At 42.9% G+C, this 25,760-nt stretch overlaps 1 protein-coding gene across 4 annotated transcripts in view; it reads right to left on the bottom strand.

Annotated features, from left to right (window-relative positions):
* Positions 1-21,729: 21,729 nt before the first annotated feature.
* The window catches only part of Frmd4b (FERM domain containing 4B), a 326,911-nt gene continuing 322,880 nt past the window's right edge, over positions 21,730-25,760 (bottom strand). For 3 of the 4 annotated variants that reach the window (XM_034511455.2, XM_034511453.2, XM_076940161.1), the window contains one exon: positions 21,730-23,349. In XM_034511455.2, coding sequence (XP_034367346.1) covers positions 23,229-23,349 — 121 coding nt within the window. In that variant the 3' untranslated portion in view covers positions 21,730-23,228. The remainder of the gene's footprint in view (positions 23,350-25,760) is intronic. The other variant, XM_076940162.1, reaches the window with a different exon arrangement.

Consider the following 25,760-nt stretch of genomic DNA (forward strand, 5'->3'; position numbering starts at 1 on the left):
CATTCTCCCGGGTTCTATTTTTAACGGAATGAAGGTAATATACACTAAGTGCTTCCAAAGAAATTTTACCCTGTTGGTTTTATTTCTAATATTTTATTTATTAAATCACTTGATGACTGATTTAACCATTGATTACTGCAGTAGGTTGCCAGCATCTCTGGTCTTTGCTTACTGACATCATTTGAGAACACACACACACACACACACACACACACACACACACACACAATACTTATAGGTATGATGGAAGTTTCTAAAATTGAAAAAAAAAAAAAACTTTGTCTAGATGTAGTCCACTGAAATGTAATCTGATGGTTACAGAGAGTCCAGCCAGCAGCCAGAAGGGTATCGTGAGAAGCCCTGTGTGTAGTTGATGCTTTGAAGGTGGTAGGCAAATTATTTCATTATTATTTTTTTTTTTTTACTAAGCAGTTCTTGAGGTTTTTCTGTATATTGTGGCATTTGTAATCCCAGTGGTCATGTTCTTCTGGTGCCTTTCAAACTAAGATGAAAACAGATGGCATCCCAAAGCTTCATGAAAAAATAAAATTAAGACAATCACAAGCACACTTTGGTTTAATGTAGATCTAGCCCTTAAATTTATCCTGATAGATTTTTAAAAATCTTTCTTGGCATCAAAATAAAGGCTTACGTTTCTTTTTAGGAGCTTGGACACGTGCTTTTTAATCTGTTGATTTATTAGTGCTTTAAATAAAAATACAAATTTTAATAGCATAAAAGTAATTATTGCATATTAGGCAAGATAAATAAATAGCAAAACTACTCTGTTGCTACCAAGGTACCCGAAGAGCCTGCCAAGGCCATGCCAGGGCATGACCCAGAAGAAAATTGACAGCTACTTCTGGGGCTTATGTTACAGATTGGGATGACGAAAACCGCTCTCCTTTGTCATGTGGATGGCAGACATCTCTAATCAATCCTGGATCTCTAACGAGGCAAATCCTTCACAGAGCCTCATACCAACCAGCCAGCCACTCTCAAACAAACTGCTTTCTGAGATAAAACCTGTGTTTAGCCACAAACTAAATAACTAATTTAAGGGAGTGTTCTCTTTTGCAATTACTCTCTGGGCTTTGGTATTATTTGGTATTAGTACTTTTCCCCTTACAAGGCTCTGATACACAGGAGACATAGGAAACCCTGTATTGAAAAACAACAACAACAACAACAACAACAACAACAACAACAACAACAACAACAACAAAGAACAAAAAAAGCAAAGTAAGATGTGAGTTTATTCTGCGGAATCTGTACCTTTTGAAGCCTCTCTGAAGGCAGAGGAAAGAGGGAGCAGGAGATGGAGGAGGGAGAAACAGGAGGTGCACCGGATGAACCAGGCAAGTCAGGCCCCAAGCAAAGCTTGCTGACTCTCCCTCTCCCTCTAACAAATATTAGCGCATTTCTCAATGCTGATCGCGGGGCACCTGATGTTACCATGTCATTCAGCCTCATCCCAAAATGCCTTTGAGAAAGCTTGATTAAACAAACAAACAAACAAACAAACAAACAAACAAAACACATATGTGCAGAGCTGGCGAAATGCCTCAGCCATTTAGGGTTAGTGCAGTCGGTGCTTGATGACGTGGGTGTGATCCCCTGGACCCAAATGGTGGATGGAAAGAACTGACTCCTGCTGTTGTTTTTTGACCTTTATGTTTGTGTCAGGTCTCACACGTGAGTTTGTGAGCACACATACTGATAATATAGGGTTCTTTTTTAAGATGAAAATTTAAAGATTTTGTGAGTGAGCAACAAATCAGAAGAACCCCAACCACATCTTGGACTGAGGTGAGGTATAAGGGAGAAACATGAGGTGGGGCTAGGGAGGCTCCCACGGCTCTCCAGACCTGAGGTGGTAGAGTAGGTGTCAGTAGAGCCCAGACAGAGATGTTGCTTCAGGACAGGTCAGCGGGGTTGGCTTGTGGTAAATCTTGCTGCTTGGCTCAGCTAGGCCGTAAGAGGTAAGGTGTGTAATATCTTCCCAAAATTCCTGCTCTCCCCCGCACCCCCCCTACACCCCTGCCATTTCCTTGTAGTATCTCCATGGACATAGGGCTCTGACCCTTTGATGTGATCTATAAAAGGCAGCCTCCTCTTGGGGGCAGGAGATGAGGGCTTAGCACTGGGACCCAAGGTAAAGCTGAAGTGATGTGGCAGCAAGTGGCCAAGAAAGAAAAGGAAAGAAGAGGAGGGGGGAAGAGGAGGAGAAGGATGGAGAGAAGGAGGAGGAGGAACGAGAGGAGGAGGAGGGGGTGAGGAGGAGGAGGGAGAGGGAGAGAAGAGAGAGAGAGAGAGAGAGAGAGAGAGAGAGAGAGAGAGAGAGAGAGAAAGAGAGAGAAAAGACCATGACATTTAGGTTTCTACCCAAGGACAAGCTAGAGCTGCTCAGTAGAGGTGCCATTTGTGTGACGCCTCCTCCAGAGTAGTCAGAGTCAGAACTTGGACTTTGCCAACTGCCTTATATAGACAGACCAATTACGCCAGCAGGTGAGAGTAGTAAGCAGAGAGATGTGTTCAATGGGGCCACAATGGGAAGAGGAAGGAGAAGAATCAGCAACCCCTCAAGTTTGTCCTCAGTGTCCCCGAAGTGAGGTTTAGCTTTAAAGAGAAGGCAAGAGGTGTGCATGACCAAAGCCTTGGTCAAGAGGAAGTCCCGACACAGTCATAGCTGGCCCTCCACTGTTTCCTAGGTGTTCTGAGAATATGTCAGCTGTGTGACAGCACTTTCTGAAAGATGAGACCCCTCTGGCTCCTTCTTTCCTTCTCCTAGCTGTGAAATCCCTATTTCTTGGGGGTCCTTGGGAGGGTACAAGTTTCTCTCTAAAATGGCTAGCTCCATTCTTGCCTAAGCAGTAACTCCAGGTCTTCACTCAGGGTACCAGCTTCACATGCCAGCAGGAAGAAGGGCAGGCAGAGAGCAATACCCAAGTTCCTGGTCTTAATCAGGAAAACATCCATACGCCAAGGACACCTTTGTTTACATCATCCAGACTGTGTCTTAACCTTGTTGTAGAGGCAAATGGGGCTTGTGGATGAAGGGATGTTAACTAAGCTGGGGTCAGGTCATAAACTTGACTTCCAGATAATCTATAGAAAATAAAATATACTTTTATTTTTAAAAAGTAGTTAGGATTTATTTAAAATAAGATGTAACTGGCTATCCTATATTTTTATTTCTAATTCTGGCAATTCTAACCTGGGTGTGTTGCAATTCAAAATCGAGAGTTTTTAATGGAGAAGGAAGGAGATACAAATACTGAATACAGGACAAGCTCCAGCTCTGACAGAGAATGCTGTGCTTTTTGCTATCCTACAGATTCAGAGGCTGGAGCTTAGAGACAGAGAGAGATTTTACACTTTACACAGCTAATAAGAAATATGATATTGGATTCCTGAAGGCTAAACTTTGACCAGTTCACTATTGCCCATGTGTCCTAAGAGGCCTCAGACACCAAAGAGTTCAACACAGTGCCTACCCCATGAATAAAAAGGCTGTCACCATGATGGTCACATTGTCTCTAACTTGACTAGTAATGCTTCCCATTAGAAGAGTGGTTCTCTACTTAAAAGGAGGTGCCCCTTCAGAAGACATAGGCAATAATGAGGTACATTTCTGGTTATTAAAAATGGAGAAGGTGTGTTGTTGATGTCCAGAGGTCGAGGCCAGAGATGGGGCTACGTATTCTGGAATATAGGTGATTACCCTTTCTAGCAAAGAAAAAGCTTCTAGAGGAAATGATGAGAAGGGCCAAGAATTTCCCAAGTAGGCACACCAGATATAAAGAGAGACTATGTCAGTCAGTCTGTCTGTCTCTGTCTCTCTGTGTCTCTCTGTCTCTCTGTCCCTCTGTCTCTCTCTGTCTGTCCGTGTCTGTCTCTCTGTCTCTGTCTGTCTGTCTGTCTGTCTGTCTGTCTGTGTCTCTCTCTCTCTCTCTGTCTCTGTGTGTGTCTGTCTCTCTCTCTCTCTCTCTCTCTCTCTCTCTCTCTCTCTCTCTCTCTCTCTCTGTGTGTCTGTGTGTAGGGACTCCCCTTACCACATAACATAGAGTACAACACATCAAATGATATTCCTTCTTAGATTTACACACTGAACTTTTCCCTCAGCCAGAAGTGGAAGTGAAGCACAGCAGGAGAACGTGGTCAAGCACCACAGAGACCTGGGCCCTCACAGAGGACTTTAGTATTTGTACTTATGAAAGCCTTGCTTGTGGTAGAACCACTGTGGAACTATGGACTGAAGATGAATAGCGCTATGCACCAAAGAACTTAATCGAATTTACCTGTCTGATAAACACACATAGAATCAATGTGCTTAAAGCCGCATTTACTACAAAAGCCATGAAGATTTTCTATCTGAGTTACTTTGTATCATCTACATTATCCCTGTTCCCACCTCTGTCATATCAGGTATCATGTTTATAAGATTGAGATGCATGTAACTGTGCCTTGCTTTGTTTGTTTGTTTGTTTGTTTGTTTGTTTGAGACAGGGCTTCTCTATGTAGCCTTGGCTATCTTGGAGCTTACTCTGTAGACCAGGATGACCCTGAACTTAGAGATCCCACTGCCTCTGCCTCCTGAGTGCTGCAATTAAAGGCATGCACCACTGCCCCCTGGCTATTGTCTTATTTTTAATTTGAGTCCAGCCTATGCCAGAGAATGCTTATTGGCTCATGTTTGAAATTAATATACTCATATAATAGTTTTTACAGATCATGTAAAAATAAGAAATAAGAGTTGCCCTGTCAATGACTACATTACTAATGAATGACTTAAGGGAGAAGCTTGCTGGAAGCCATGGTTCTAGTGGTTAAAAATATATTGTTGATCAGAATCTGGAGCCTCCAAGTTTGAAGCTATTTTCTTTCTCTTCCAGAGTCTGATTACCTCGCTAGTCTCCTCCATGGTAACCTGTGATACTGCCCCAACAGAGACACTGGGCTAAGGATGTGCATATCCCTTGAGATTCCTGGTACACGACCAACCCAAACCTTATTCCTCTGTTGCACTACGCCAGACAGACCATAAATGTCACAGCTTCTGGGGAGTCCATTGATTGACTACTCTGACAGTCTCCACGTATCTAATTTATGCATCTAAACCTACAAATTACCATGTGGTTATCAAGTTGCTTGTATTAGCTGGAACCAGAAATTTAAGTTTATTAGTGACATGAATTCCACAAAGCTCTTCCAAATGGGACTTTAGCCAAAGGATATTAGTTACTGAAGGGGGCTCATTAGTGACTGGGCTCATTTCTAAAGTGGCCCAGTGGCATTGTTCCCAAAGAAAAGGGCCAGTAAGCCCAGATCACTGTTCTGTTGGGGACTGTGTATTTACATATTCACTGTCTACCTTTCACAGGGACAAATCTTTGTCCTCGTTCCCAGCTGAAAGATGACCTCCGGTGTGAAACCGGATGAGTATCTGCTTGTTTATCTGCAGAAGGGGAGTCATAAGGTACCTACCCCACTACCCGCTGTGAGGATGAAATGGAGTTGGCACTAGGCACCTAACTGCAGGCTTGCCTATTGCTGTTCTTACCACCATTGTGTCTACTAGTAAAATGACTCCCAAGTCACTCTACCACTCAGGGTAGCTTGCGACCTGCCAATCACGGGCACCACCATGTTTTCAGTTATTTGTGAGCCATGGTAGGGATAGCTTCAGTGGACTTTGGCAGACACGTGGATCTTCTATTTCCCAACTTTAACTCATTGTCTCATTTCAAGAACTCTCTTCCTTCAGCCCTCCCCTCCAAATGAAGGAAAGGTAAACAATCGATTTGGACAAACTCCCCCTCCACTTAAGACATTCTTTCCTTGGGATTTGAAGAAAATTATAATTATTTTAATGTGATACACTTGATAGCAGACAATAAAGGAGCCATTGGAGGAAAGACAGCCTGCAAAGGCCTGGAGAGAAAACGATGCAATTGGCAAGGAGCCTACAATGTTAATGCCACAAAATACTCTCTGCTGACTGCTCTTGGACAGATACCACCAGTATTCCCTGATACTTGGTGAAAGGAAGAGACTAACCAAAGCAATATCTTTTTATTTATTTATTCAGGACAAAAGATTGAACCTCAGCTCTCACACACGCCAGAAAAACACAATGTTTGGATCTTTAACTCTGTTTTTACATTTTTATGTTGAGACAGTTTTTTTTTTTTAATTAATGTATCACCACCACCACCATCACCACCACCACCATCATCATCACCATGTGTGTTTATGTGTGTGTGTGTGATGTGTTGTGGGGGGGGGGGGTCTGTGCTTACTTTAGCATGTGTGTGGAGGTCAGAGAACAGCTTTCAGGTCATCAGTTTTTATTCCATGTGGAATCCTGGGATCAAATGCAGGATGTCAGGTTTGCACTGGCCCTGCCACAGGTTTTATTAATTTACCCAGGAGTGCCTTGAACTCACTGTGTAGCAAGGCAGGCTGGGAACTTGGGATCTTTGTGCTTCAACCTCAAGCTAGGATCACTAGCTTGTATATCTGCTCAAATACAACATTCTTTCTCTGAGAAGATGGAGGACTATTGAGTTTGCATGAAAATATACACAGAAGTTACTTCCTTCAGAAACTCTCCCTGGACTCTAATCTGACCTGCAGCTTTGGTGGCTGTCCACACCCAGTAGCCTGTTGCATTAAAAGCTCTTCTTATTCCGATGACAAAAGCGACTTGTGGAAGGGCTTATTTTGACTCACAGTTCAGGGACACAATCCATCTGGTAGAGAAAGTGTCTTAATTTTCTATTGTTGTAAAGAGGCACCCATGACCAAGGCAACTTACAAAAGGGATTATTTAATGAGAGGCTTGCTTACAGTTGAATAAGTCTGTGACCATCCTGGGAGGGACCATGGCAGCAGGCAGGTAGGCATGACACGGGGACTGTAGCTGAGTTTACTTCTTATTAGACAATTGGAGGCAGAGAGAGCTAATTGGGAATGATGTGGGCTTTTGAAAGCTCAAAGCCACGCTCACCCCAGTGACACACCTCCTCCCAGAAGGCCACACCTCCTAACGTTTCCTGGAGGAATCCAACCATTACAGACCAAGCATTCAAATATATGCATGTATGTGGGCCATTCTTGTCCATACCAGAGAAGGCCTAGAATGAGAGTTGAGTCAGCTGGCCTTTGTGTTCACAGCCAGACACACAGAGAGATGAATGCTGATGGCCATTTCCCTCACTCCATATCCTGTCTCAGCTCATAGGATGGCGCCATGCACATTTAGGCCGGATCTTCCCACCTCAGTTGATCTGAAATTTCTCATAGACAATCCTAGAAGTTTGTCTTTAGGTAACTGTAGATCCGGCTAAGTTGACAATCAGTGTTAATCATCACATGAATTAGGTCCAGGGCACATCATGTTTTATAGTTACCGGTCAACCTGGCCTAGTCCTAATACTGGACTGCAAACTCCTGTGGGGTGGACCCTGAGTGGGAGACTATTTCATTCCACTACCTAGCACATTATAGGTATTTGGTAATCATTTACTTATATTTTATGTGTTCAAGTGTTTTGCGGGCATGTATGTGCACCATGTGTATGCAGTGTCTGAAGAGTCCAGAAGGGGGCAGGGCTGGGAACGGAAGCTGGGCCCTCTGAAAGCACAGCAAATGTAGGACTGTAGTACTTTCTCCTGTTGGTCAGAGATGCTGGTGTTGGAGCGTGAGCTAGGCACGCAGCGTATCTGAACCAGGTGTGGTGATGTGTTCCTTTAATTCTACCACTTAGGAAGAAGAATCAGGTAGAGTCTGTGAATTTGAGGCCAGCACAAAGCATAGAGTGTTCCAGGTAAGCCAGGGCTACAAAATGATACCCTGTGTCCCCCCTGCCCCCCAAAAGATATTTGAGAACCTTTAGCATCATAACATGCTCACATTTAATAGTAACAGAGAGAGAGAGAAAGAGAGAGAGAGAGAGAGAGAGAGAGAGAGAGAGAGAGAGAGAAGACAGAAAGAAAAGATAATAAAAACAAAAAGAACAAACAAAAAACCAAGCCTTTACATTGTGCTGGTGCCTCTGTTACAGAGTTCTGTGAGCTTCTGCGGGCTTAGAAATCTGAAGTCTGAGTGGGCACAAAACAAAGCCACACCGCCACTTCTTTTCCAGGACATGACATCCAAATGTGACTCAGCTCCCTTTAGTATCATGAGTCAAGGGATTTTGAGTGAGAATCTACCTCACAAACACCTTCCTTCCAGAGTGTATGTTAAGCTGCTGCCGCTGCTGCTGTTTTAGAAACAGATGCTGTTAGGTTATAGTTTTCAAAAAACAAAACCAAACTAGAACAATACTTCATTGTTTCAGCATTTGGGAGACCAGAAGTCTGAAGTGCAAAATTTGGTAGAGTTGGTATTTTCCAGAAGCTCAGCGGAAATCCCTGCTTTGTGCCAGTCTCCTGGTTTCTGGTCACCTCCCACAATCCTTGGCATACAAGACTCTGTGACTGGCATCCTTTCTTACATGGCTGCCGTCCCTCTTCATGTTTGTCTCTTTTGACTTGCAGTTTTTATCTCATTTCAGAACCTCAGAAAGTTGACCTCTAGGTCTGGATGATGTTTCTTCTTTGAAATGTGTCCCCAAGAAATAAAGTTGTTGTCTTAAAGTTTTTTTGACTCTAATTTTAATAACGGTTCTAAATGCTTTAACCTTCCTTCCAACCCATTACCCCCCAGAGGTACTGAAAACAAAAGGTTATTAGGATATGGGGTAAGTGGATACGTTTAGAAATTGTTCTTTGGAGAAAATCTAATCTGCATGGACAGGAAATCAGCAGGTCAGTTCACAGATGTCAGCAGCAGCAGCTCTGTCTGCTTGCAAACACTTCACGAATATCCCAGCAGTTCAATTTAGTAGTGTCGGGATAGCAAACATGAATCAGCAGCAGTGGATCTAGTAGAAACAGCCAGGCCTCTGCTGAATCTGCACAAATCAGCAGGAGTGACCAAGACCAGCAGGGATGCCAGGAGAAGTTCTCTGCCGTGCCTCTCTCAACGAAGCAAAGATTAACAAAGATGAAGACGGCGAGGCTAACGACTAACGAAGCACTGCAGAGCATTGCAAGCAAGCCTCCATCACTCTTGGTTCCCATTTAAACTCCCTCCAAAAATCAAGTGTCCTCACACGGGTCTTGCCTCACCGCATGAGTTGGTCTTAGCAAAACTCCACGTGAGTCTGTATCAGCTGAGGTCACTCTGCTGATGGGCCTGAGTTCAGGAAGTGGCAAGAAGTCACCGGAAGTTTTTTGGTGCTCTTCTTTTTATGAAGTCATGACAAGGAGAGCTCAACAATGCAATGTAAGATGAACCAATACATGTGTCTCATTAGCGAAGAATTCTTCATCATGCCTCCTTTCATGTGTCTGCTTTAGCAAAACATCCTCTCACCTGTGTCTGCTTCAGTGAAACATTCCTTCATGTGTCTGCCCCATCAAAACACCATCTGACACAACTGACTTTCCAAAGAAACCATAAGTTTCCACTTCAAAAAGTTCTATTTTTGAACCCTACAATCTTAAGCTTCTGGAGATTAAAACTTTAGAGATACACGCTCATTACGCTGAGATCGTTAGGGTGGGTCCTAGACTCACACTATTGGTCTTTATAAAAAGGGGGAGTTTGGCCACAGAGATTGACAGAATAAATGCCTGGAGAACATGAAGGCACAGGCCAGGGTGGGGCTTGCACAAAACCAGAGCCAAAAAAGACCTCTATTGAAGATACCAGGCACTAGAGAAATAAGTATAGAACTGACTTTCTTTCACAACCTTCAGGAAGCATCAGCCAGGATGGAGCCTGCATTTTAGATGCTCAAGTTGCCAGGCAATAAGTTAGTGTTGCTTACATCACTCCATTATGTCACCTCTGCTTAAAGACCCTCTAACAAATAATATGTGTCTCAATGAAGTTCTCATGCTTCCCAGCTCCAAGACCCCAAGAGTACTCGTGCATGCTGCTATCATGCCTTGCTTTCTTTGTTCTTTCTTTTTCTTTTTTTCTTTCTTTCTTTCTTTCTTTCTTTCTTTCTTTCTTTCTTTCTTGCTTGCTTGCTTGCTTGCTTGCTTGCTTGCTTGCTTGCTTGCTTGCTTTTTCTTTCTTTCTTTCTATCTTTCTTTTTTCCATCTTTCTTTCTTTTCTTCTTTCTTTCCATCTTTCTTTCTTTCTTTCTTTCTTTCTTTCTTTCTTTCTTTCTTTCTTTCTTTTATATTATGGGTTCTGGAGATCCAACTCAGGTCTTCTTGCTTGCAAAGCAAGTACTTTACATTACTGGGTAATGGTGTAGCTTCAGAGTTCAAGTGAAACATATATTGAAATAAAACATGATGGGGGTGGGGCCAGAGAGATGGTTTAGCAGTTAAGAGCACTGGCTGCTTTTCCAGAGGACCAGGGTTCAATACCTAGCATACACATGACAACTCATAATTGTCTGTAACTCTAGTTCCAGGGGATCTGACACTCTCAAACAGACAGACATACATGCAGGCAAAGCACCAATGTCTATAAAATAAGAATAAATAAATCATTTTTTAAAAAAGTGTGTGTCGTGTGTGTGTGTGTATTAGTTATCATTCTCCAGGTGCTACCCACTTTTTTTTTTTTTTTTGAGACAAGGTCTCTAACTGGCCTAAAACTCACCAAATGGGCTAGGCTGGTGCAATAGGCAAACCCTAGCCATTCAGTTGTCTCTGAATCGTGCCACCAAGCCCAGGCGCTAGGGATCTAACTCAGGTCTTCTTGTGCTTGCTTGACAAACACTACACTCATGGAACTCCCTCTTTACTTCCCAAACCTCTGCTTTAAGCCAAGGCCTTGCACTGCAGTATTCAGCCTTTTAAATAGCAGGATGACAGGTATGTATCATTATATCCAGTAGGGTCCCTGAAACCTAAAAGTACACAGCCTAACGGACAAAGAGACTGGTGAAGGATGGGTCTCTCTCTCTCTCTCTCTCTCTCTCTCTCTCTCTCTCTCTCTCTCACACACACACACACACACACACACACACACACACATGCTTGAGGTTGGCAGCTGTATAAAGCTGCAGCTAGTGCTGCTTGGGGAAGGGTTTGTTTATGTGGGAGGGACCTGAAAAACTTGCCTCGGTCAGAAGGATCTGAGTTAGGAGTTGAAGTGGTCTAATGTTTCACTCCTCTATAATTAAAAAATGAATGCCCCAAACTCTCCAAAGGTCGATAACGTGGAGGTGAACCTGGAGACATCTCCGTCTGCATCAGCACACAGCCACATTATTAGAAGAAATAACTGCTCACCACATACTCAATTTACTAAGCTCCAAGGAGCTGGAACCGGCTGATGTTTCAGCGCCACGTTGGCAATATGATTACAGGTATTTTTAAAGCCCCCAGTTCAAGTGTTCTCAATCATTTACATTGCACTGTAAATGGAAGTAGATCGTCAGCGGTTGGGTTGTTGTTCTGCCAAGGAAGTAATTTATGTTGCCCTGAGCTGGAGATCTTAGCATAACAAACTCTGTGCCGGCATGTCCTGCACCGAAGCAGCTATGGCAGTGAAGGCAGTAGAAGCTCAGCCTCTGCCTCTGCCTTGAAGCCTAAGACATTGAGCCACTTTTTGACACCTCTTTCTATCTTGTTAGTCTGTTAAAGCCATCTACACTTGCTGATCCGTGCAGAGCACAGAAATGAGAGTCCCAGCTGCTGTGTTTTAGAAAACACAGTAGAGTGCCATCTCGGTGGGTCTGGCCTAGATGTTCCCCTGAGGAATCGTCACCACCACGTGACTGGCCTAGTGCAAAAGGGAAGGGGATTTGGGGAAGGAGGGGATCAGAGAAGGACAAAAAGAGAGAGGAGAGAGGAAGAGAAGAAGAGGATGGCGAGAATCGGGGAGAGGGAAGAGGGGGAAGAAAGGGAGAGGAAAGCGTGGGGGCGGGGAGAAGTTGGCTAGCACCTGGCAAGCAGCTGCGCAAGCTGTTGCTAGGTAGCTGTTGGGTGGAGCCTAGAGGAACTGCCAACACTAACCGGGAGATCCAGACCGTTTTGAAATTGTAGCTCTATTTACTAAACCATCAGGTTGCCTGGGTGACGGGGCAAAGGAGGGCATTGTCCGATAAAACAGAGGACACACTGGGGACATAGATGCATGCTGTAAGTTCATCCTTGCTTGCTTCAAATTCAAACTTAACTGGGTCTTCTTTGTTTCTGTTTGTTAAACACTTCATCAATAAACTCTACCACACAGCCAGTAAAATGACAGCCTGCGGTAGAAACTCTGAGCCCAAATCACTGCAAACAAGTAGTAATATGAGGGCCGGGGATGGAGCTCAGTGGTGGAATGCTTGCTCAGAATGTGTAAGGCCCTGGGTTCTGTCCCCAGCACCAAGTAAATCAAGCCTGGTGATACATACCTCTAATCCCAGCACTCAGGAGGTAGAGGCAGGAAGATTACAAATTCAAGGTCGTTCTCTGCTACATATTAAGTTAGAAGCCAGCTTTGGCCATGTAAGACTGTCCCCCTCCCCTCCCCTCCCCTCCCCTACCCCTCCCCTCCCCTCCCCTCCCCTCCCCTCCCCTCCCCTCCCCTCCCCTCCCCTCCCCTCCCTTCCCCCTCTACCCTTTCTCTCCTCTCTCCTCCATTTTCTCCCCTTCTCTCTCTCTCTCTCTCTCTCTCTCTCTCTCTCTCTCTCTCTCTCTCTCTCTCTCTCTTAAATACATGCCCAGCTGGCATGTGTCTCTGTGCTGCAGCCCTAACCCAGCCCTGAGATCTCCCCAGCACTGTGGTCCTCCTTCATATGCCCTTTAAAAGGTGACTTGCACCAGGATGCTCCCGTGTGGGTGATTTCCAGACTGTACTTGGTTATGTGACCTTTGCTGTGTCTGAGCACTTATCCTGGGCTCTCATTCTTGTATCTAAAACAAACAAAGAAGTCACTGGGCCCTCTTGTTATATGTTGGCACAGTGCCAGAAAGGGACAAGACATTTGGTGTCTGAAGCAAAGGAAAAACCAGTCACATCAATCTTGTCTTTATTTAAAATTAAAAAAAAAAAAAAACAGGATGTGTGTGTGTGTGTGTGTGTGTGTGTGTGTGTATAAATTAATTTTGATTTTCTAAAAGACTGTGTTAAAAAAAATCTTGCCAGTTTAATTTTTTTCCCACCTGAGAAAGTACTTTAGTTTCTACCAATCTTTACTGTGGCCTTCAGTGATTATTAAATATTTAAGTCTTACATTATTATTGTTTAAGTTTAATGCTGTTAAATGTTACTAGCTCTCTTCCTTGCAGAGTCCCATTAGAAACAATAATACCCAAGAACTGTGACTGACTTTGTCCCAAGAACTGTGGCACACACTATCAGGTCTTAAATGTTATCGAATCCTTACAATTCTCGACGCTTCTAAACACAGAAACAACTTCCCCAAGAACTCAGCGAGTAATCAGAAGAGTTGGGGATTAGAAATTACAAACTGGGATTTTGTTTGACTTGTTTCCTTCCTCCTGTAGCCTACAGTACCTTGTTCATGCAATATTGAAAACCCCAATCCAGGGCAGCTAGAATAGGATCTCTTGCCTGCAGTAAACCGGGACGGCCTCTAGGTGTCCTTCTTAACCAACCCAACGACCAGAGGAAACCTGGCCTAGTCTGGAAGGTTCTTTTCAGATGTTAAGCTCATACATTAAGCTGGGGCACCTCTCCGTGCGTGGGAAAAGCAGGACACTATCTGTGTGTGTCACCTTACTGCACAGACTTCTCACTCGTGTATAGAACTGTCCCAGTTGCCCCTGGACGGAGGGTTTGCTTAGAGTTAGGTCTCAAAGAAGCCCAGGACAGGTGGCAAACTGAGGTGCCTATTAACATATCAAAGGTGACTCTGCCTACCTCGCACCAAAACACTCAGTACCCGTGGCCTCTCCCAGCACTTCTCGCCCCTTCCCCCCCACAAACCTCTGTATCCCTGGGGTTGGGCTTCCCTTTCCCCAGCCTCTGATCCGGTATAACTCAGCCATTTTGGCTACATGCCCTCTTAGTCTCTTGGCTCTTGCTTCCTCTCTTGGATCACTTGCCACCCACTTCTCTCGCTCCTCGTCCCCTACCCCGTGGCCCAGTTCAGTCTGGACCCTTCCAGATGCCTCTGGCTGTCCTCTCATACCTACAACAAACCTTTTCTTCTCAGTCATACCTAGGAGTGGTCTTGTTCTCATTTTTGAGTCGCCTAGAATCCCAGGTCTATAGGACACCTTCCCATACTGAATGGTTTTGTTCTCAGCTCTGCCTGAATTTTTCCCAGGATGCCTGAAAAATAAATTCTTAAAAAAAAAAAAAAAATGGCACTTAGAACTCTTTTCCAAATTTAACTGGCCTCTTGTATTTTTTGCTAAATCTTTTTGCTTGTTTGTTTTCTTATGTGTGCAGAAAAGGCAGGGACTTGTCTTTGAGCCAACAGCATGACCTGACCCAGCATGAGCTAGGGAGGGCCTGGGCATCTGATTTAAGGTGGTATTCTCTCTTGAATTCTCACAAGTATAATTTCCCCTGGCTTTGCAGGACAGCTGAGGGAGGAGGTGAAAACACCCATTCAGGTCTCTAGTGTAGCCTACCTACCTGTCAGTGGACTCTGAGCGGAAGGAACTCAGCTTCACAAAGGCTGTCTCTTCTACTGCAGTAACTGGAAGCCAGCCTTAAGTGCCTTTAACTACACACTGGGCACAAGACTAACATCCAAGAGTTTTAGGTTGGGATTAATAGTGGGGGCCTTGCTGTGAGGATTAAATGGGGGGGGGGGATTCTAGGAGCTGGGGACAGGAATCAACCCTCAGCTGTAATGCTTACTTCAATAATGTTATGTGAGTGGCTAAATTAATGCACCTCAGGTTTGGTGCTGGAGAGAGAATTCAATTAGGTAAAGCACTGCCCCCTGACAGGGAAGATCTCAGTTTGGATCCTGAAAAGGCAGAGAAGGCTGAGTGATGGAGCTGCACATCTGTAATCCAGTGGTCCTACAGTGAGCTGGGAAGCAGAGACAAGAGATTCCCAGAAGTCCATGGGCCTGCTAACCCGGCATACATAGTGCTGGACAAACAAAAGACTCACTCTCAAATAAGACTTATGGCAGATGTACTATGACATGTGCTTGTTCTCACTCCTACACAGGAACACACACACACACACACACACACACACACACACACACACACACACAAAGATTAAAAAATAAAACCCTCAGCTATCTAGATCAGGAACAGTACCTACTACTTTCCCACACAGGTTACTTTATTTTCTGAAAAACTTATCAGGTACATACTGGGTACCATTATTTGCATCCATTACACTGTGCAAGTTACACAGTTGCCCTTGTGAGTCCTGCACCAAGGAGGAGCCTGAGGCCCAGAAGACTAATGCTAGTTCTAGAATCCAGCAAACATTGAGCCTGGGATAGACTCCACGACAGATAATCTGTCTCAAAGACAGCCTGACTTCAAAGCCCACACGACTAACCCCTACTTTACGAAGACACTGGTGTCTGTCCAGACACCACCATCAACTCCCTGAAAGGCTTCTCCAGTAATTGAAGGGTGCCTAGAATGCCTCTCCCAGCCTGGAGCTCCTGGGATTCCTGATGAGATCTTTTCAATTTCCCAGCTTTTGATCTTTATAGGATGTCTATATCTTCTGAGGAAAAGGCAAGCTAGAGAATAAGTTTCCCAACAAGGTGTGTGTGTGTGTGTACATGTGGCTGTGTATACTGGGAAGGAGAGGCATGTGAGGCTCCTTTCCAGTAAGAGAAGCATTTGGGGTACACCTTGCAAACCCGGCAGCTCAATTTCCTCCACATTACTTGCGAAGATAATTCCAGACCGCTGGCTGTTCCCTGACCCTTCCTGGAGACTCTCTTAAGTGGAACCCTGATGGAGAACATCTGAATCGCCTCTCTTGAAAACCACTCCCTGCAAGCCTGAAAGTGTGTGGACTGGACTTTTCTTCCTGATTGCTGGTTGAGACAGTCACCCTGCTGAGCTGACTCCCAGCCTTTCCATCTACTTCTTCCCCAGGCCTTCGCACTCCTTACTTCTTTTCTGTTTTTCATTTTCATTTGGTTTCCATTGGACGAAATTGCTCTGCCCCTGACTGCTTCCAAAACAGCACCCGGTCCTCATAGAGCACGGGATGCAGCATCAAGTACAAGGCTGGGAATTCTAACTTTAACAGTTACTGTGTGATCATGGGACCAAAGGTTTGGCTACCTTCCTGAGCCACTCTTCATGGCCTTATCAGGGCATAAAACTGTCTCATAGAGTCTCAGGAGAGGGTTAAGTAAACTGACACACAGCACAGTTTGAGCGCCATTGTGAAAGCTTTCTTTTCTGTTGCTCAGATTTCTTTAATATTAGCCTAAGCTGGTCTCATGTTCTTTTTGTTTCTAAGATCTCACTTCTCAACATTTGGGGAATGACCCCATGCAGCATCAAGTCCTCAAAGGGACGTGGGGTGTCCCACCAATCTTAGGTAGCATCCGTGCCTCCTCCATTCTCTCTTATCGTCCTTGGTCTTCTCAGAATTAATCATATCAAGCCATTCAAAGACTTGTGCTTCTCCCTCATGGGACTGAAAGCTTTGGGGAACCAGCCCACTCTTTCCAGTTGCCTGGGTCTGTGACTTCTGGATATGAAGTTGGTACACTGTATATTAGCTAGTGGTTGCAGTGCCTTTTTTTTTTTTTTCCTGAATCACATGTATCTTGCCTGACTCTTATTAACAGTCATTTACTTTACTTCTTTTTCCTCTCCGTGTTAAGCTTAGGAACACAACGCCCAGATGTAACACCTACTCTCAGGTGCTAGGGTTTCTCAAAGGATGACTGTGGCTACTCAGGGGACAGAGAGTTTGTTGTGTTTACTGTTTCCGGGCCCCCAAATGTCAGTCATACTCCCCAAGTATTGTGTGAATCCAAAACATATTCACAGACCTCCCTAACACTCCACAGAGGCCTGCACAGCAGTACTTGACACTCACAGACCTCTTTAACCCTGCTGCTCTGTGTATGACCAGCATTGAAGAAAATGACCTGAAAATCCCAAGTTGGGTCAACTCCTACTGTCCTCCCAGTCCCGTGTCACTGTTCTTACTAAGACTGCTGGTATTTGAAAGCAAAAGGAATAGAGAAATGCTTCTCCTCTCTCTCTCTCTCTCTCTCTCTCTCTCTCTCTCTCTCTCTCTCTCTGTGTGTGTGTGTATTTGCATGTTAAGAGCAGTTATCACAAAAGCAAGCCTCCCATTTTCTCCTGCCAGGAAGATAAAACTCTGGCGGTGATTTAAAGACGTTTTGTGGTGGGCTAAGATTCTGCTTGGAGTCTAATTGCAGAACAGACTCATTCTTTGTGAGTGCCCAGACACGCCGAGCTGACTTTCAAGGTGGCTCCTCACAACCCCATAAAGAGCACACCATATTTCATAGTGCTCTACTGCCCCTGAATCATCAAAACTGGGGAAGGATCAATACATAGTTTCAGTGCTTCTAATCAATACTTATTTCGTTCTGCTTATGGGTGCTTATAACAAGTATGTATGCACTGAAGCCAAGAGATTTTATTAACCAGAACAGTTTTTAAAATGGATTTGATCCATGGGTGAACTCATTCAGCCATTAATGATCAAGTCTAGTGAGAAGCCTGCTGAGATTTGGGTAACACCCTAGTTACAGGTTATCTTAACCTGTGCTTGCAAACAGGCTGACTCCGCTACTGTCATTGGCAAATGCAAATTAGTCATATTAATTATGAGATCTGGGCTTAGAATATATCATACAGGTTTTACCAATCCACTGAAGATCTTCTAGTTCAAGTACATTCTCTCTCTCTCTCTCTCTCTCTCTCTCTCTCTCTCTCTCTCTCTCTCTCTTTCTCTCTCTGGGTCTCACTGGTCTTCAATTTGGAATCCTCTTGCTTTACTGTCCTGGGTGCTGGGATTATAGGTATAGGCTACTATGTTGGACACCTAAAGGAAATTTCATGCACGATTTTTAATAATTTTGTGTGTGAAGAAAAGCTTCATGGTCTGGCGTGTTTCATTTGTGGCTTTGGGTTGTGTTAAAAAAGCTTCAGGTTCTGGGGAGGTGGGGAGGCTGGAGGGATGGCCCAGTTGTTAAGAGCACTTGCTGCTCTTGTACATGACCTAGTTTTAGGTCCCAGCAACCACATGGCTTGGTCACAATAGCCTGTAACTCCAATGCCAGGAATTTGATGCCCTGTTCTGGTCTCCAAAGGCACCTGCATGCATGTAGTATACATATACATACATATATGTGTGTATATATACGTACTTATATGTAGACACTCAGGTGCACACATACACACACACACACACACACACACACACACACACACACACACACACACAATAAAACAATGAAATAAGTCTTTTAAAAAACGTTTTGAGTTTTAGTCCATTCTGGATTTTTGTGTTACAAACACTCTCGGTAGCTTAGGCCATGGAATTTGGCCACTGAGGATGTATTTCTTAACTTTCTCCAGTACTCGGGTACCTTTATTTTAACACACAGATACTCAGTGCACCTCACCAGCCTGTTGGGACGAAATGAGGAGCTGTACCCAAAGCTAAGTATGCCAGCCTGGCTTCTGCCCAACTAGAAGTGAGAAAGCCCAAGCACCCTCTTTCTACCCCAGGGTGGCACTTGCCTGCAGTTGGAAGGAAGGCAGAGGAGAAGACAAGACCTGGGGAGATTCAGAGGAGGGATAATAGGGGCTAAAACAGAGGAGATACGGAGCTGCCAACTTTTATATTTATGTAGCCCAAGTTGGCCACAAACTCACTGTGTAGTTGAAGGTGGCCTTGAATTCTTTCCTGTTCCTCTTGCCTCTACTTCCCAGTGCAGGGATTATGGGGACATCCCACCACCACAACCAGTTGAAAGCACATTGCCGGAGATGGAATCTAAGACAGTTCATGCTAGGCACGTACTCTTATCAACTGAGGTGCATCCCCAGCCTGCTATGGCACACTGAGGTTTTGAAAGGGGAAGTAATTGTCTTGTTACCTACCTGGTTAGTCTGTGTCACCAAGTGTTTCCTCTCTCCAGAAAAGGGCCACAGCTCCAATGCACTTTAAGACTATAAAGGACAGTGATGACTTATCTTATTAAGAATCATGGATGAGCTGGGCAGTGGTGAAAGCACACCTCTAACCCCAGCATTTGGGAGGCAGAGGCAGCCAGATCTCTGAGTTTGAGGCCAACCTTAAAAACAGAAATCATGAAAGGATGAAGCATTTCCTTGGATGTATATAACTCCAGGTCAGTGCTACTGGGAGTATAGTCTGAAAACTCCTATGCAGGAAGTCGGCAAGGTATACAGGAATGGAGTCAGTACTCAGACACTGACTCGACAGAGGAGGTGTTTGTTTTTGAGACAAGTCTCATTATTTTTCCCAGGCTGGTCTCCTGGGCTAAAGGAATCCTGCCAAGGCCTCTGCAGCTGCAAGGACAGTAGGTATACACCACCGTGGCTGGGGATGGTATAGCTTTACACCTGCCAATGCAAACCATAAATACCAGTGTATATTTCCAGATCTCTAGTAATCAACTAGTAATTTGTGGTTTGGGATTAATTTTCTCATAATAATTCAGCTTATTTCACCTTACCAGTCTATAGCTTCACAATATCTTGGAAAATTTAAAAATCGTGTATTTTACCATTGACAGTTTGAGATGCACCACAGCAGAACATAATGGAAAATTACTAAAAATTATTATTACTCCAATTCTGAAAACTCAACATTAAGAACTCTTTAGTCTAAACCCCTGTTCCCAAGATCAGGCCAAACTAATAGCTTAAAATGATTCTGGAAGTTTTATTGCTTGTCATATTTGTTAGTTACTGAGTACAAAGGTGAATTTTATTTTATTTTTTCAAGTATAGAAAAACGTACAAACATCAAGTAAGGTTAGTCTATTTATTAAATTCACTTTATATTTTTGTTTATTTATTTTATGTGCATGGGATTGTATGTACGTCTGTGTACCATGTGCATATATATATATAAGCCAGAGAGGGTGCTGGATCCCCTGGGACTGGAGTTATAGATGCTTGTGAGCTGCCATGTGAATTCTGGGAAACCAAACCCAGGTCTTCTAGAAGAGTAATCACTACTCTTAACTATCGAGTCATTTCTCCAGCCCAAAATATGCAGATTTGTGAGGCGGATCAATATGCGCTGAGAGGGAGTGAGCCCCAAGATACGTCAAGTCACTATACACACACACACACACACACACACACACACACACATCATATATTATACAACAGTATGTATTATGTAACAATACATATTCTATATAATTATTATATATATATTATATATATATTATTTAATTAATATGTTATGATGTATATATATTATTTAATTAATATGTTATGATGGCTTATATATTTCATATATGATTATAAAATATCTTATGTAATATGATATATTATATTTTAATATCTAATTATATTATTATATAACATGATATATATATATTAAAGGGGAGAGGGAGGGATACTTGTAATACAATGATAGATAGATTTAAAAAAAAATTAGGCATAGAAAAATTTCCAAGTCACGGAGCTAGAGATGTCTCCACCATTGAGAGTGTTTATTATTTTCTTTTCCACTGCTGTGATGAAATATCACAGACAAAAGTAACTTATGGGAAGATTAATTTTAACCTGCAATTCCAGATCTGCAGCTGACAGTGGTGGGAAGGTATGGCATGCTCCGGGAAGCAGGAATCGGGCTGGTTACATTTTCATCCACACAGGAAGCCAAGAGGGAGAAGAGGAGGTAGGGTGAGGCAATAGACCCTCAAAACCTTCCTCCAATCGCCTGCTTCCTCCAGCTCAGCTCTGCCTCCTAAAGCTTCCACAACTTTCCCACACAGTGCCCTCAGCAGGGAAGCAAGTGTTCAAATAAATGCACCCAAAAGGGACATTTCTCTCCTGAACCACCGTAGAGCGCTTGCTGCTCTTCCATGGGAGCTGAGTAGTTCTTGTCAAGCACCCAGTCAGGGTGGGCTTACCACCACTTGTAACTCTAGCTCCTAGGACACATGCACAGAAACACTCATTTCTGTTTCCTTACACTTCATTTCCAACCCAGCTCTCTCCAATAAACAGGGTAAGACAGAAACTGAAATGCCCTCCTCTATTGAAAGGGTTTGTTTTAAAAACAAAGAAGAATTACTTATTATCAGTTAATATTTTCAAACCTAAATCCTAAAAAAATTCCTATCAGTCATTCTCAGTGAAGTGATTAACTACCACTTTTGGTCAATTCTAAGACACCTTGTCATAAGGCACAGCAGTGGGCTGGGGTATACTGCAGGGATAGAGAATCTGGCTAGTGTGTGTGCAAGGACCTAGGTTCAGGCCCAACACTGAAACAACAGAACAAAACAATATTTTATGTATCAATAAGAAAGAAAACAAACAAACACTAAACCAAATTCAAAACAACCCAAACCAGGGCCAATTCCAATAAGACATGATAAATATATGAACCCTATTTTCTGATTTAAGTAAGAAAAAATATGTTTATCTTGGAATCAACAAAACCTTGTAATATTAAATGTATTTGTATCTTGCCCAATGTCCTTCTTGAAATAGAACATCTCATACTGCTTCTTGTGTGCCCCAAACATGAACATAAGCACGCAAACACATGTCAGTAGCACACCATAAGTTTATTGACCTACATAAAAAAATAATAGGTCTAAAAAAGTCAAAACAGTGAAAGAATATGCAAAAGGCGATTTCCAATTCCAGGAGGCTATACAAATATGCAAAAAGGAATAAGTTATTATTTTTTTTAGCTTGTGTCTTTTTTTTTCCAAAAAAATTTCCCCGAACTTCATTTCTAATGATACAAATGACAGAGGAGCAGTTATCAAATCATTTTTATGTATATATTACATGCTTTGGAATACAAGTAGAAAAATGTTCCATAAAAGTTGTTGAGAAATGTCCCTATTCACAATATGAACAAGAAACTTGTATAAAAGGGAGGGGACGGGAGCACCTTTTGTGGGACTTTGAAGCCAAATAAAGAGACAACGATCAAGGCTGCTCTAGAAGCAAGCAAAATTCTATGAACAACAAACCTACACGAATGAGTTCCTCCAGGGGGGTATGAGGTAGTTTAATCCTCATAATCTCCTACAGCTTGGAGTAAATTCTTTTCTGCTAATCTCGGCTTGTCACTTTGTGACTCGGACTTACTTCTGGAGTTCAGATCGTAGGCTTCGTTTTCTACGGTTCACCACTTTAAGGCACACGATTCATCTACGGCGATATGGGTTGGCTTCGTCCTCTGGGGTCCTTTCTGTCAGCATCTCCAAACACTTTTTCTGGATAAACTTGCCACCTTGAGCCCACCATTCAGATGACAGGCAAGGTCACCAGTCTGAGCAGTCAGTGTTGGGAAGCATAACAGGGATTGGTGACATGTACCTTAAGAACGGTCTCCAAGCAGAGCTGACCAGTGACTTCATTTCCTCCAGTTGGCTACCATTAAGTTATAGTACGGGATGCTATAGCAATCAGAAGACTAGAATCCATATTAGGGGTGCTTATGAAAAACATCACTTTGTAATAGCCTAAAACATCTACACTCATTCAGAACTTTATGAAAATCTAACATCTCTTCAAGTAAGTTTCCAATACTGTCTAAACTGTCCTCATCTGTTTGTAGAAACAGTATGTTTTCTGTCAGCTCAGGAGGTCAAACCTTGTGAAGCTGAGCCACGATTCAGGAGCTTCTGGGTTCCCTCTCTCAGCATTCTGAACTGTGCTCTGAAATCTTCCCTCCTCCTCTCCCATGGGACAAACTCCCTGACTGTCTTCCCAGCTTCGAGGCTTGCCTTTGACAATTGTTATTCCCTTCATAAGAGCGCAACGTGGGTCAAGGCTTCTTGCAGGTCCTCTTGACAAGGGTCTCAGAACAGGATCTGACTTGGTGATGGGTTAGTGCCTAGAGTTTGGAAGGCGAGTCTGCATCCAGGGCTTTGTGGGGCTTTAGTGTGTGATTTGCTTTCAAACCACATTTAAGTCTTGTCTTCGACCTTTGATGCCTTTAGTTTCCAAAGCCTTCTAGAAGACGATCAGACTTTGCAAGGCACACTAGTGTGAGAACACGCAGTGCATGGTCAGGAGGTCCAACTGCATTCAGACTAATGTTCCAGGCTTGGAGTCTTCGTGCCAAAAGAGCCTCTGTTCACTACTTTCCAGGTTGTCTTCCAGCTGGTTTCCGTCCGTACCGTCCAGCGAAGCGCTCTCTGCATACTGTCTGTTAAAGGGAATCAGGAAAGTTACTACCCGGATCTATTTTGCTCCCTCAGTACAAACAGTCCAACAGGTTAGAGGAAAGCATTGTTAAGAAAAAAAAATTCCAGAACCTAAGATAGGAGGAAAAAAAAAAGAGTGCATACTCGGTTCACAGCACAGTAAAGCATTGTCTGTCAGGCACATAAAAGATCGTTGGACTCTCAGGAGAGTTCTACCTTTGTTTAACTTTCATTTACCATTGATTAGGGCCCAGTAGGTATTAAGTTACATGTTAACTTAAAGGCGTTTGTCTGGGAGAAATACAAAGTATCCTTTTGCAGAAGAGAGTGTTTTGGGTTAGAGTTTATTGCCCCATCGGACATTGCCTGGTTTGGCATAGAATGGAACAATCTTACCCAGTGCTTTCTTTTAATTGTTTTGAATTCCCTTTTAAAAAGTGTAGCTAGTTTTCTTATTAATAAGAAAAAAGTACATCTTTGACATATGCTTGCTTCTTAAGTTTTTAAATAATCATATTTTAACTTTTTAAAAAGGGCGCATATTGGGCAACCCTTCTAATTAAAAGAATAAATTATGTGCTTTTTCTCAGGAGTAAGATAAACACTTAAAAGTTAGCAGGGATAGTTTGGGATATATATCATATCCTGGGGGTTTATGGGCCAAATATAAATTGTCAATGGCCCAGGAAATGACATCATACAAACATTTTGGTCTGAACACTTCTGGGGGTGTGGGAGGGGAGAAACAGACATATTTGGATGGTATATTCAAACAAGCACAGTCTATCACACAAACACTTTAGTTAAGCAAACCAGTTCTTTTAAGAGTAGGTTAAAAGGAGGTTAGATAGTTAGTGGACTTTTGTTTTCAATTCCAAAGTCTTTTAGTAAAGCTGAGTAAAAAGTCTTTGGAAGGAGAGCTTTGGGAACAAATACTATGTAAATTCAGGATTTTTAGTGTTTTCAGAAACTATCAAAGCCAAGTCAGATTTCACAACCTCACACGGCAGCCAGGGCAGGCAAAAGTCCTGCTGTAGAGAAAAAAAGCAATGGGCAGAGTGGAGCACGGTACTTACTACGGCTGGCTACACTGAGCAAGACAGAGCTTAATACTGATCTCGCTTCTGGAGTCACAGCCATCCTCTGCGACAGAGGGCCTCGGTTGTGATTGTGCCTAGTGATAGGGAAGTTAGACAGGAACAGGAAAGGGGGAGGAAGACAGGAAGTGAAAGAAAACAAGTTCATCTGGAAACCTGTAGCAGCTGAGCATAAATTCTTCTGCTTCGGGGAGTTCACCAATACCAAGTTTATCAAACTGTACTGGGGAAAAATTGCCAATGAAAACTCCTAGCTTTCTGTAAATAACAGCTTATTTAAAACAAACAAAAACAAACTCACTCATATGTTCCTGAGCATTTTAAGACTTTTGTGTGGACAATCTAGAGTTAATGCTTGAACGTTATGAAATTTATTTTGTCTCTCACTGTTATTAGCATAACTAATATGTTAATTGTAAAAGACAGTGTTTATTATAAGATTTTCACATGGATGTTCTAGCTCTGATTTAAAAATCATGCTTTTCGCTTGGTTGGTCTGCTTTGGTTTTTGAGACAGGGTTTAACTTTATTGCCCAGACTGGTCAATCTCATTATGTAGCTTAGGTTGCCCCAGACCTGCAGCAATCCTCCTGCCTTAGCCTCTTAAGAGCATGAACCACTATGGCAGCTTTAAAAACATGTTTACATTTTAAAAAAATGCATCATGCAGTCTTAAGGAAAATTTATGAAACTTAATGAATTGTTGCGTTTGGCTTATTAAATTGAATTAAATTTAAATGATCACATTGTAGCATAGTGTTTTAAAATCCTATATAGGACAGGTTGAAATATGTGCTTCTACTATTTCTGTGGCATAAATGTTGCCTGTTCATCTGAAAAGCAGGAACTTACAAAACACACTTTTAGCTAGGCAGTGGGGCATGCCTATAATCCCAGCACTCAGAAGACAGAGACAAGTGGATCTCTGAATTTGAGACTAGCCTGGTCTACAAATCAAGTTTCAGGACAGCCAGGGCTATACAGAGAAACCATGTCTTAAAAAAAAAAAAAAAAAAAAAAAAATTCAAACTAGCCAAACAAGCAAAAAAGTTTAACCACATAGGAATGTAGTTATATGATATCAAAAATTTTAGAATGAGATGTAGAATTTCATACATAACATAAAATGCAAAACTGTATTTACTATATTATTTTGATCATGTTATAAAGGACAGAGAGAAACGGAGAAATGTGTCAAATGTTGGTATCCCTGTCTCTGGCTGGTGAGATTACAGCTGCATTGTTATCTTTCTAGCCCTTTATTATTTTCCTTATGTTCTCCACAATGAACGCCTGTGAGTGTGAACACCCACCCA

This window comes from Arvicanthis niloticus, chromosome 9 (genome assembly GCF_011762505.2).
Source record: "Arvicanthis niloticus isolate mArvNil1 chromosome 9, mArvNil1.pat.X, whole genome shotgun sequence".
Lineage (NCBI taxonomy): Eukaryota > Metazoa > Chordata > Mammalia > Rodentia > Muridae > Arvicanthis > Arvicanthis niloticus.